We start from the raw sequence: 13509 nt of genomic DNA, 5'->3' as shown, positions 1-13509 counted from the left end.
CCACAGCACTTTCAAGTCCATATTACGTGTTGATTTATCCCAGTTGTCTCAGTGTTGGGAGATGTCAGGGTGGCACAGGGGTGGCAGTGACAGACCTTTGTGGCAGAAAGGAGGCAATCACTGGCAATAATACCTGGTGCCAGCAGCCCCCCCACAATGTGCTCCCTCAAGTTGACTGGGAAAGCACCATCCCTGAGGCAGTGGCCTAAGGCTGCGAGAACCAGCCCCACACAATCCTGCAGCATGGGGCCACAGTGCCCTTGTACCATCAGACATGATGCGTACCTCCAAATCTCTCCAACACAAGCAGTGCCCAGGGCCCTCCTGTTTACAGGACAGCAGCAGCAGCAGGTTATCTATCAGATGAGCACACTTTTCGTGTCACAGAGGAATCCTCCATCCAAATCCATCTTGGAAAAGCCTACACTTTGCCCACAATCACAGTCAGAGCCAACTTGGTTCCCACAGCAACAAACGCAACTGCTACAACATGCCCCAGCTTTTTGGCAGAGCCTGACCTCCTCCTGCCAGAGCCCCGACTCCGACGCTGGCGGGGCAGGCTGAGAAGGGGGTTGCTGTGCAACCTGACTGCTGTGCAACCATCCTCGGCAGCTGGGGACAGCACTCCTCCATTAAACCATGCTTTGATGACTGGATCCATGCATGCATTTTTGTGCAAAGAGTCATTTGTTCCCTTAGCAGCTAACATTTCTGGCTGTATCTTGTATGTGATCAGGCACAGTTTCCTTCCTCTCACACCCACTGGAAAAAGCCGTGCCCAGCTGCAACATTTTTGTGTCAGGTTACAGGGCTGCCGACAGCCAGCATTCATGAACACGCAGGCACATGGAGAGATAAAGACTAGGCGTTTAGTGTCCAAAGTGTTCCTTGTGCTACACAGAGTGCTTCGCCTGGATGCCTACTTGCTCTCTGCTGCTTCTCTTCCTGGCCCCCTGTTCCCTGCACAGCCACGTAGAGCTGTCTTCTCCCTCCACTATAGGCATTCCAGCTTTTCAGTTCAGCTTCGATTATTTCAGGATACCCCAGGTGCAATTTGGGGGTAGGAAGCACAGAACAGCTCTGTTTCCTCTCCCCTTCCATGCTTTCTATTGCAGAGTAATCCCTTTATACTTCAGCCTGGCCTCTGCTCCAGGGCCTTTCTGCACGTCTGGGGTAGAGCATTTGGAGGCAGAGTGGATGTCTCGAAGGTCCTGCTGAGACTCCTACACAGCCTGTGAGATAGCAGGTTGCATCTGTAGCCACTGGGAACTGGCAAAATTCTTGAGCCTGTGAAGCGAAAAGGTTGAGAGTTCACAGCACATCCATGTAGTGTAACGCCCTCTAATGATCCAATTTCTTTAGGCCAGTGACCATGCAAGTAAAACTAGAATACTACCGCAGTATTTAGCTTTCTTGATTTAGCTTGGGCAGGGAAGGCAATAAATATATCAATAAATCACAAACCAAAAAATGTGACAGATGGAATTCTCTAATCTGCTATGACCTCATATTTTGTCTTGAAAAATAGAGGTACTTGAGCATATTCAGACCACCCCATTGGGGCCCTGACCATTGCTCAGTTGCAGATCCCCATGACTTCTATGACAGTTATTCCAGGACATCATCATAAATGGTAATATTAAACTCAGCCCGACCTCAGTGACTTAATTTAAGAATGAGTCTTTATCAGGGGGAGGCTTTACAGGTGACAGAAACCGATCAGAAACGGATAACAGCAACACAATCCTGATACTCAGTTCAGCTCTTTCCTAGTTCATGGGGAATCAACTTCTATGCAAAAAAAAAAAAAAAAAAAAAAAAAAATCCAGAAACGGTTTACGCCTTTGAATGTTTGACAAAAGGTGCAATAAAGATTAAAACTCTCCCCCCATAGGAAAAAAAAAAAAAACAAACACAAACTCTAAACCACCCACCAAAAGCCAAGCCAAACACCACAACCACCCAATTTCCGTTTCGCGGCCTCCTGTGCTCGCGCGGGGGTCGTTGCTACGGGAGCCGCGCGGGGTCGTTGCTACGGGAGCCGCGCGGGGTCAGGCAGGCGGCGGCGGGTAAGATGGCGGCGCCCGTAGCAGTCTGTCATGTCGCCTGCTGCGCCAGCCGGGCGGGCGGCGGGGCCGTGGCCTGGGGGCGGGGGGGGCTCCTCGCTTTCGGCAGCTGCCGCGACGTTGTCCTCTACGAGCCGGCGGTGAGCTGAGGCGCTGTGGGGCGGGCCGGGCGGCCTGCCGGGGCTGGGGCCGGCAGCGCGGCCTCACTCTTGGTTGCTTTCTCGCTCTCCCGCAGGCGAGGCGGGCGGCCGCCGCCCTCCGCGGCCACGCCGGCCGGGTGAACTGCGTGCGCTGGGTCCGCCGGCGGGACGGCGGTGAGTAGCGCGGCCCTTCTCCCCCCGCTCTCCTCGGGTCCCCTCGGGTCGGGGGGCGGCGGGGCCGGGTGCCGGGGCGGCTTCCCCTCGGGGCCGCGCTGGGGAGGTGAGGCGGTCGGGCCGGCGGCAGAGGGGCCGCGGTGTAAACTGAAGGCAAGAAGGAGCTGCAGCGCTTCCAGCGCACGCTCTCGCCCAGCTTCCCAGTAGGGATTTTAAGAGGTGGCTCCGCAGGAATGTGACCCGCCAAACTCAGGTGACCGCTCCTGCAAGCGAAGAGATCCGGTCGGGCTGTTTTCTCTGGGCCCCGCAGCCAGCGCCGGCCCGGGGGCTGTTTTGCCTGGGACTGCGGTGGCTCTGACAGATGCGCGGCTCTGGTGCTTGTGCTGCCACTGGGCTCTTTACCAAGGGTTTGGAGTTTTGCGTGGTTTGACATTGTAAACCCATTTGCGGTGCCTTTTAAGAAATGTTGGACTACAAAGCTGTAAGTTGCATAGGGGTCATATCCACGAAAAAGAAATCCCTTTAAGATAAAAATGTTTGAGACCCTTATGAAGCTTTTGCTTGATAGTAATTCCAGGTTTTAAAGTTGCTTAGTGCAGACTTTGCAAGGGCACATATTCTTGCCCTTAGGTGTTTATAGAAACTCACTGACAGAGCAAAATGGCGCTGTTGACTAGACTGTTAATGTAATGTTCCTGTTGCTTTTTTGGGGGGGGGAAAGTACTGAGATGAAAACATTCCCCTTTAATAGTGATATGAAATGCTATCCTTTCAACTGGTTGCACTAAAACATTTTCTTCTTAAAATTGATTAAAAAATATATTTTCAGGGAACTTGGGAATTATATTTTCATGTGAAGCTTTGAATTCTATTGGGTTAGATTTCCTTTGCTTTATTCTCCTATCCTCCAAAAAGACCAAACAAAAAAGGAAAATATTGAATTGCACTACTGGATTTGAGAATCTTTTTTGAAAGATATATTTATCACATTCACACAGAACTCTAAATATTCCCGTGACTTTTCTCTTTTTGTTGTCTTAGAGAACACCTTTGCCCTTGAACTGTCCCGCACAGTGCAACTTGTATTAGCTATACTTTACTTTGATGGAAACTTTTCTTACAGTTGATATGTGATATTTTGTGAGTAGTAGCCAATGTAACTGCTTATGTTGTTGACTGCTGCTACAAAGTAAATGTTCACAAAACTTACCAAAATGTATTTTTTAGCTTCTGAAACAGAGTTAATTTCTGGTGGATCTGATAAACAACTCATTCTTTGGGAATGGAATGGAACAGGAACGTGGAATAATCCGGTAAGCAGGAATAACCTCTTTGTGAAGTGCCCCCGCCCCCCCCCCAGTTTCTCTCATACCACAAATTATCTGTTTTGTCTGTATTTCTTATTCATACCTCTTCATTTTACCTTGACTATTGATCCTCATGTGTATCACCTTCGAATTGTTGGTATTCTGTCACGCTGTGTTTTACTTTAAATGTTGGTTCTTCTTTTTTGTAGTTTAACTTTTTTTTCAAATCAGCTTTCATTAAAAAACTACCTAACCAGTCATCAGGTGGATTTGTCTTGCATGTCTAAAAGATGCTGCTTGTACATTCTGGAGTCATCAGCTTTCTAATCTCATGTAGTACTTTTCTTTAAGCTGCCTTAAGATCTTCAAACTATGAGGTTCATTTTCAGTTGACATTTCCTGTGCCCTTCTTCCTCATTTCTTTATATCCATTTCTAGTGATTTCCAGTCAAATCTGTGTAACAGTTAGTGTTTGTATACAAGTAATCTTACCAGAATGATACACAAGTTGGGGTAGGTATTTCAAAAAACCAAAACAAACAACCCCCCCAACCCAAAACAAAACAAAAAAAAATCTGTGCAACAATTGAGTTTTGCCATCGAAAATGGGAAAATTAAGGAGATGTGCTAATTTATTATTCATACTCTAAAAATGTAAGGCAAAAGATGGAGTATGGTGTAAAAGCCTTCAGAATGAACTGAAATTTAGATAACAAATTAGATAAATATCTTTTTCATCGAACTTATAAATCTTACGTATTAGGTGTTCATTTGTGAATGGTTGTGTGGGTAACCCATTTCATAGGCTGTCTCAAATGAGATTAGACTTGGCGTTTTAAGAGGCATGAAAATCCATACGAGGGGGAAGTGTACCTTGAGTAGTTGTTATCAATCGTGTTTGATGGGGGTTGTTCTCAGAAACAATTTCTCATCCTGATCTGTTGTAACTGTTTACATATTTATTTAAAATACTTTACAGATGTCTTTATTCACCTCTTCTGCTGATGAGATGCACAGCCTTATGGCAGTCTTTGAAAAAGAATGTGGCTAAATGCACACATTTTAATGACAGTTCTAGACTAGTGTAACTTCTTAAAAGCAGGCAGAGTTCTGTATTGGACCAATTGAAAATTCTTACTGGGGCCTACTGTGCTATATTTTGGAAAGAGATGTCAAGTGCGTTTATGACAAAATTTGGATAAATGCTGGATGAATTCTGGTCACAGAATTAAAAACTGCTTGTTTTGCTCTACGTGCTTGAGGAACAGATTGCAAAGTGAATCACCTGTATTCATGCATTAAGAAAGTAAGTACCTAAGTCTAAATTTAGAGTTCATGTTTTTCATGTTGGTATTTTGAAGGAGTAAAAAGCTATTCTGCTTTGCGAGAACACACTAAGCATTGCTGCTACTTATTCCATTGTGTTCTCTGCTCTGCCTCCTTTGCTAAGTTCTCCAAACTTTTATGAGATGTTCCTTAGGGTGATGGGCAAGAGAAGGAGACAAAGGAAGGCAAACTGCTTTTCCTAACTTTTATACTATTTCCAACTTTCCTCAAGGCATGGTGCGGTTTGTATAGTGTACACAGGAACATTTAATTCTGTTCAGCTTTGAAAAAAATCTCCTTAAGTTAATAGTCATTACTGCTGTATCCCTTCACTGTGTTTTCCTGGAATATGCTGTAGCTTGAGCATAGCTTGGCAAATGCTCTGCCGTCGCAGGTATACAACTCGTTTTCAGTATTAAATTATTTTATTTCTTAAAATGGCTTTAAAAACTCTCTCAGATAAGTCACAGGAATTAAAAACTTTGTAAAACTTTCTAATGTGTTCAGCTTGTCAAAAGCATTCCTCTCAAAGGCCATACTGAAGCTGTTTGTGCTGTGGATGCTGTCTACCAGTCAGATGAACCTGATTTAAATCTGCTGATAGCTTCTGCAGCTTCTGACTCTACTGTGAGAATCTGGTCTCGGCATGGTTCAGAAGGTAAGGTTTTTTTAACATTAGGGACAACATACTGGCTTAATAAAAATGATGAATGCTTATCCATTGAAGTACTTGGATAAATACTAACATCTTTTAATGCAACTGCATTGATTTCTCCTCAAACGTCAGTACACCACACCACTGTATTGCTCTTTGAAAGCTGAGGGCTGTACTAGTATAACAGCTTTGGGTCAGATTTGTTCTGCAGAATGATTTATCTTTGTTTTTCATCAGTGATGTGTTGGCTGAATTTACTTGTTTCTTTTTAATAAGTATTCAGAATCTCATAATCTGAACCATCATTTTGCCCTGTAATGTGGGGGCAGACTAGCTGTGTGTGTGTGAACTAATTACTTAGTAAAATGATTCGTGCTGTCATTAGAAAGGTGAGGTTAAACTAGTCACTTGTTTGTTACTATTGACTTGAGTCTGATGAAGTTTGGGATAATAGCATCTTGACCTTCTGGTGAACTAGGCCCTTGCATGGAGAACAGCTCTTTAAAATACATAAGAAATAAATAGGGTGGATAGTCTAGATTTAAAGCGTTATTTGGTAGTTGAGTTGTACTGACTGCATCTCTCAAGATACTTTCTTCCTTATCTGGTGTACTTGTGGATTTTCCATTGCCCTGCCTACACGAAGGAGATAGGTGGGAGTTGCCAATCTTCAGTCCCATGTTAGAATCATAGAGTCGTTCAGGTTGGACAAGACCTTTAAGATCATCAAGTCCAACCATTAACCTAACACTACCAAGTCCACTGCTAAACCAATTAAGGGTAGAGTAATAATGAATTACATGTTTCCTGGCTTGGTGGCTGGATCATTTATAATGAAAGTAAAACTAGGAATCATTAAGGTTGGAAAGGACCTCTAAGATCATCAGTCCAACCATCAACCCAACACCACCATGCCCACTAAACCATGTCCCAAAGTGCCACATCTACGCATTTTTTTGAACACCTCCAGGGATGGTGACTCCACCACCTCTCTGGGAGGTTTTGCAAGGCGTTTCTCATGCTGCCAAAGAATATTGTGAAGTCCTATTCTTTCCTTTTTGTCTTGCTGTTGTGGGTTTCAGTGGTGGAAGGACCAATTTTTTAAAATTCTGCTTCTGTAGAGAGGTTTTTCTGCTACCCTGTTGGTTACTCTGATCTTGATGGCTTACCAGTGGAACCACTTCTAGGATCTCAGGGGTGTTTGCAGGAATGTTGGGTTTTGCATATCTCTTTATCTGCTCTTGTAGCAAATGGATGCAGTTTTAGCTTTCTGTGTAGTGAATGCTGTTGCCACAGTATATAGTTTGCAATTATTTATTGCTTCTGATCCGTTACCACAGTGAAGCTGTACAACTTTAATACTTGGTGGAGAATAGTGACTTAATCTTCTAACTCAGCTAACTCTGGATGAATTTCTGTGGGCCCACAGAAGACAACATTATTACTTAGGCTTTTGAAAAACACAGAAGTTTTTTAGCTCCTTAAAATAAAATTGAATTGGAAATTTTAACTACATAATGACAAGAGGAAATGACAGTGTAACTGTAATACTTATGATGAGTGAGATCAACACTGTCTGTTCTTGTTTCCTAGCTAAATGCATTGAAATTCTGCAGTTTGGAAATGGATTTGTTATGGATGTCTGCTTATCCTTCTTGCCTGGCAGTAATGGTAAGTACAGCTGCATATCTTGAATATCATTGCAGGGCATGACAGGATTTTCATTTGACTGACTCCAGACCCTTGTGCCTTATTTCTTGTTTTCTACGGAATCAACCTAAGCTGCTGCTTGTATTTAAAGATTTGTATTTAAAGATTGAACTCTTCTTAGCAATTAGAAGAATACTGCTAATTGCAGCATCTTCAAAATGATGCTCAAATGGTGAGACAGCTTAAAAAGGGGGTAACAGGGCTGTAAGTGAATGGGATAGGATGGTGCTGTTAGTTTCACCCACTCCTTGTGGTGCTGCTGCTTATGTTTGTTCTTGTTGTTTGGATTGAAGGGCAAGAGCCAGAAAAAGAATCTGCAGGCCTATATCAAACATTGTGGAATAATGAGCAGTGTTTATCACCGGTTCAGTCTTAAATGTGAAAAAAATTTAGACGCTGAACAAGCTTAACCTGACTGTTCAGTATGGTTTATATAGTTTTCTATTAACATAAATGTTCAGATTTTGTAGCCTCCCACAGATATATTCTTCTGTTGCAAATCTGTGGAAGGTATTTTTTTAAAACTAAACATATCCTCTAGTGCAATACAAGCCGGAAACATATGTTGAGGTATGTTTATGTTTAAGTATCATTAGACCCTTTCACCTGGATGGAGGAGTGCCAGGCTCCCAAGAGAAAAAGTACTAAAGTTTCTTACTCTTTCTGGAGTTTTCAACTGTTTGCTGCATGTGTTCCACGCTGGTGTGTTGTTTGATTGTATGCCTCCAGAGCAGTTATACAGAAGCTTATTTTATTCTTTGGCTTGTGATAATTCTGGGAGATACGTCAAGATGCATCATCCCATTTGGAAATGCCAGTGTCCGTTTCCAGAGTGTGTCTGATACCAAAAGCAGTGTCTGCACCACTGAAGAACTTTAAACCCCTCTCTCTCTCTATTTTTCCTGTAAATATACTAACAGGTGGTTCTTGAGGTGAAGTTAAAAGGCTTGAGGGTAAATTAAAATCGTTACCTCCAGTGTGAATTTTTGTTAGAAGTGAAGTCTTTGTGGTGCTAGTTTAACGAGTATAAAATTCATATTGCAAAGCGATAGATTATTTCTTCATTTATGATACTGTACAGGTAAGAAGTTCTCACTGTAACACTTGAGTAGTGCATCTGTTTAACATTGAAATCATCTTGTATATAAGAGAAGTGACCATTCATTTTGGAAAAACTTAAATGAAGATTATCATACTAATTCTTAAAACTAAATGCTTCTGAAACCAAAATTGAATGGACTGCTTGCAGCTTCTTTAAATGGTGGATTAGCAAGCACTTTGTTTTGCTGTGAAAATCTCCCTGAGTCCCCAAAACCCAGTGTTCCTTAAAGTTACATTCAGAGCAGGACAATCCTTTATTATGGTCTCTTCCCATCCCAATTCAGATTAGTTATCCAAAACAACACAGTGCTCATAACCTGAAAGAGTACTTGACTTTTCTGAAGAACTGAAAGTATTTTCAAATGAGAAATTATTTGCATAGGTTTTGTACGGAAATTTTAAGAAAAATCCTATACGTTTATGTTTTGAATGCCAGTTCCAATATGAATGATCTGTGCTGCTAAAATTATCAAGAAACAGTTTAGATTTTGAACCATAAATGTATGGTTAGAAATGCTTCCCCTGGAAATCTGTAAAGGGGCTTTTAATAGAGCATAGCCATGTTCGGTGTTTTCTACCTAAACCTGACATAGTAGTCCATACAACTGAACTGTTTTTGTTCAGAGGAGTATGTTAATTCTGAAATTTAAAGAAAGTAGCTTAAGATATATTATTAAAAATCTCACTGCTGATCATTTTGTCAGAAACATTAATCTGTAATGGCAGTTTGGAATTTTAATGAACTTCAGGGGAAAATGATCTATGATAACTTTAGGAGTTGCTCTGAAATCTTTATGAAGGCTATGTTGGCAGCTGTATTAAGATTTAAAGAAGCTTTTCTCTTGAGGACAATCTGCAGTTCTTAAGTCAGGAATTAAATACAGAATTACTTTTCTGAAAGTCGTAAACTACTCTCCTGAACTAGAAGCATTTACAGTAACCTCTAATTTCACCAAGCAAAGAAATTTAAAGCTCACCTTGAAAATTGATTCATATGTAATGGATGCTTTAACTTTCAAAAGACATTGAAGTTCATGATGCTTAGTATTTTAAGTGATTGTCCTTGAAAATAAATGATTTAAAAAAAAAAAAAAAAAGAACCATTTTTGTGAAGAAGTCAAATGGGGAAAGCCAATAGACTGCCCATAAAAACCTGAACAATCATTTGCAGTTGGAGTATAGCTTAAGCATTTTATTGGCAGCCTCTTAGTTAAGGAGTTTCTTCACAGTTGTTTTCTGAGTCTGCAAGAAAAGCTTCCTACTGTTTTGTTTGGTTGGTTTTTTTGCCTTGCAATGTCTGCAGCAACTCTGCTTCTAAAATACTGGGAATAGCATTTACTATTTCACAGATGTTGATTAGCTCTTTTTCATATACTGTCTCTTCCTACCACCTGGGTAATTGTGGTGCCGTAGCTTGGCCTCTGAGAAATAAGAACTGTCTCCTTGGAACTGAATTGCAACAGGTGAAAAAGAGGGCGAGTAAAATTGAAAAAGCTTTGCTGATCATGTTGTCACCATTGCAATTGGACCACAGTTTCCAATTCTTTTTTTTTTTTTTTCCCTCCTCCCCTCCCCTATGTCCTTTGCAGGACTTCATCTCAATCAGATCCAATTCTATTAATCTAGAGCATGTATGCAAAAACCTATATAATAGTCTGTTTTGCCAGTTATATACTTCTTGCTAGAACTTATTGAGTGAAAGCGTTTCCATTTGTCTGAAACAGCAATTAGATCATAACTCTCTTCTTGGTTTTGTTAGTCAAACTTTTATTTCATTAAGTATGTAATGGCCCATAAAATGTATTTCTCAGGAAAGGATGATACAGGCTCCAAGAACATGCATTGTAGCGTATTTTGTGGAAAAAACCTTCACTCTTGCCCAATTTCTGTGGACCTAAAGACCAGGTCTTCTTTCAAAACAGCTCATTACCTCCAGTCCAAAGCAGTCTTTTTTGGCCTCATGTGAGGCAAGGAGGAGATGGAGGTGAAATGTGACTTAGGTTGGCGAGAAGCAGCAAGTGATGGAGGAGTAGGAAGGTAAAATGTGACTTAGAAGTGTGAGAGGAACAGCAGATAACTAGGTACAGATTTGGTACAGACAGAAGGAGGAAACTAGCATAGAGCATAAGCTTATTACAAATATTCAAGTTGATTTTTGGTTTATCCATAATAAAGACAAAATTATCTCTTTAAAGGCATGGCATTTAGGTTTTTTAAATTAACTAGTTGATTTTAGTGAAACCTAGTAGTTTGTTTTCTACCCAGACTTGAGAAATGCAAATGTCTAGCCCTGATAACTTATTTCTTCATAATTTTCTGATTAATTTATTTTCTTTTACTGTTTCGGTCCCTATCAGTACTACTTCATACTTATGACCCAGAAAGAGTGGAGTAAGAGTTAACTATTTTTCCCTACGATCCTCTGTGGGAGAGATGCCTAACTTACCTTGTTTTCCCCTTAGACATAACTTTGGTTTGATTCAGTAGACTTAGTTTTTTTGTGCACTTTCTAGATAGCTGGTGGAAGTAAACTACTACTCAAGAGCTGAGCAGGTGTATAATAATGTTAATTGCTTTCACATCCTTGTGTACAGTGGGTGGTGGTCTGTTTTCCTTTTTGGGTCTGTCTGTCTTTTTATTTCCTGTATAGTAATTACACTAACTTCATCTGTATACTTATTTCATTTGATTTAGGAACTTGAACTGTATTAGTTCTGAGTCATTTTGTTTTGCTGCTTGCTCCTTTTGTATTTAGAGCAAATGTGTGTTGGTGTCAATAAAATAAACATAGTTAATTAAAAATCTCTAATACTTGAACTTCCTACAGATATGTGAAGTTGAAGGAAACTACTTTTTAGCATCTTAAGTGTTTGTAGACATTATTTACATGCCAGAATAACTTCTGCGTTTTGTGTTCTTGAGATACTAGTTTATTTCAAATAGTATTAGGTGTCTAATTTAGAAAACATAAAAAAGTGGTACCATGCTTGCCTGTCAGTTTGTATTAATGTATTTGTTGATACTATATTGATTTTTTAATATCATTTATATAACTTTTCATATCCTACAATATTAGATTTTGTAACTTGAGTAATGAAGACACTTTTTTCCTTTCCAGTACCAATACTGGCTTGTGGTGGTGATGACTGCAAAATAAGTTTGTTTATACAGCACAATGGTCAGGTAACTACAGTTTTTGTCTCTTGCTTAGAACATTACTCAGTCCTGCTTCTTTTCATATGTGTTGCTCTTTTTTTTTTTTTTTTTTTCCTTCTTGAGGTTGTTCAGTAACTACTATCTGTCTCTAGATAGCTGTGACATACAACATACAGAATGTTAAAGTTTGATGATTCAGTGCATAAAAGTGTTAGTTTTTTCTTATTTTTTCCCTGTGTGAAGATAGCCTGTGTTTCTGTTCCCACCGACATAAAATAGCTATGACTGTCCTTTACTGAGTATCCATACATTGAATGGTTCATATGGAAATGATGTTACTTCCAGTCTATAAATTCTTATAATAAAACTGGTAAGATTTCTATCTGTGGAGTTGCATGTTTGTTGCTAAGTATGCTGTTTGTGCTGCTTCTTGTGAATGTCCAAAGAAGCATTTTAAGGAGTATCTGATCTAAAAGCACACACATTTTTCATGTATTAGTCAAAAGCTGGCAATCTTTAGTTTTTCATACAGATAAATGTTCCTTTGGAGCACTAGAAAGAGATTCTGTCCTCTCTTGCATCTATTCAGAAGTTTTTTTTTAGACTCTGAAGCATACGTTGAATGAGTGTTTTCCAAAACAGAAGTCACTTCTTTCTCTCTGTCACTCCCTTAAAAAACCCCCTCAAACCACAAACACTGCCCTCAATGCACCAATGACCCTAACATTCAGAACCCCCCATTGAAACTGATGTGTAGGAACCACTTGCTCTTCTGGAGTTGTTCAGGGACACAGTCCCTTCAGAGATTAAAGAATAGATACTCCTCTTTGCTTTTTGAGAGAGATAAAAGCTACTTTTGTAGATAATTTTGCCTGTTCACGCTGCCATATACAATAAGACTTTTTTTTCATTATCAATAAAATAAATACTTCATCCTTTATCTTCTATGTTCAGTGATTTCTTGACCACTAAGCAGGAAACAAGGGTTGCTTTCTTACCTTCCCCCCTCCACCATGTAGCTCATGAGTTAAATCAGTTTAATGACATTCTCTGGGAATTAGCAATGGCAGAATGCCACTCATGATTCTCAGTGTGCTAAAGGCTGACTTTTATCTCAGGGGCTCGGCAGTTGATTTTCCTCATTCAAAATTTGGAACTTGTTTTCTTGTATGATTCAGATTAACAAATAATATGCAGTTTTACTGCCAAAAATGTTCAGAGATGCATAACTTATTTTGCCAGTTGTTGACCAAACTTTTGAGTATAACGATGTTCATAGCCATTCTTAAAGGCAGTCAGTCTGTGGAGGATGAAGGAAGGTAGCTGGAATAAAGAAGCTCCATCTTCAGCTTCATAAGCAAGTTTATGGTGCTGTCTCTCTTTGGAGGTAGGAAACTTTATTCATACAAGGGGTGAGGAATTTTCTCTTATTTTACATGTGTTATTTTTCACACCTTCAATTTTAGGAAGTATTTTCACCAGCTGTCCAGGCAGAGGTGGTGTTCAGAGTCTCTCCTTTTTAAATGAGGTGGGACTTCTGATTGGTGTCTATCTTAGTTAAAAAGAGATGTTCTGGAAAGTTAAGTAGACTGTACAGACCTCAAAGAGAAGAGCCCAAATTTGATTCCATGTAGAGTAAAAGTACGTTACAGCTATTAACAGAATGAAAACATCCTTGCAAGCCTTCTGGCATAAGTTCCTTCCCAGCTGCTAAAGGGAGGTTCTCCTCTGTAGTCAGGTTCTCTCAGATCTGCCGACACCTTTTTTTATGGCTTCTGTAGTACTTTTAAAGGTATTTGAAGGAAGTGTTACTGTCATCCTACACCATGCAGCTGAGTATAGAAGAGTGATTAGAATCTAAACTTCTGCATCAT

At 40.3% G+C, this 13509-nt stretch overlaps 1 protein-coding gene across 1 annotated transcript in view; it reads left to right on the top strand.

The window, feature by feature from the left end:
• The first annotated feature begins 2059 nt into the window (after positions 1-2059).
• Positions 2060-13509, top strand: part of ELP2 (elongator acetyltransferase complex subunit 2) — a 41905-nt gene continuing 30455 nt past the window's right edge. Inside the window, exons 1-6 of the mRNA XM_075704583.1 lie at positions 2060-2206; positions 2302-2380; positions 3608-3693; positions 5521-5671; positions 7262-7339; positions 11598-11662. Coding sequence (XP_075560698.1) covers positions 2075-2206; positions 2302-2380; positions 3608-3693; positions 5521-5671; positions 7262-7339; positions 11598-11662 — 591 coding nt within the window. The 5' untranslated portion in view covers positions 2060-2074. The remainder of the gene's footprint in view (positions 2207-2301; positions 2381-3607; positions 3694-5520; positions 5672-7261; positions 7340-11597; positions 11663-13509) is intronic.

The sequence above is a fragment of the Pelecanus crispus genome, chromosome 2, assembly GCF_030463565.1.
Source record: "Pelecanus crispus isolate bPelCri1 chromosome 2, bPelCri1.pri, whole genome shotgun sequence".
Taxonomy (NCBI): domain Eukaryota; kingdom Metazoa; phylum Chordata; class Aves; order Pelecaniformes; family Pelecanidae; genus Pelecanus; species Pelecanus crispus.
The sequence above is the reverse complement of the archived record's forward strand: the minus strand, read 5'-3'. Positions and strand labels throughout refer to the sequence as shown.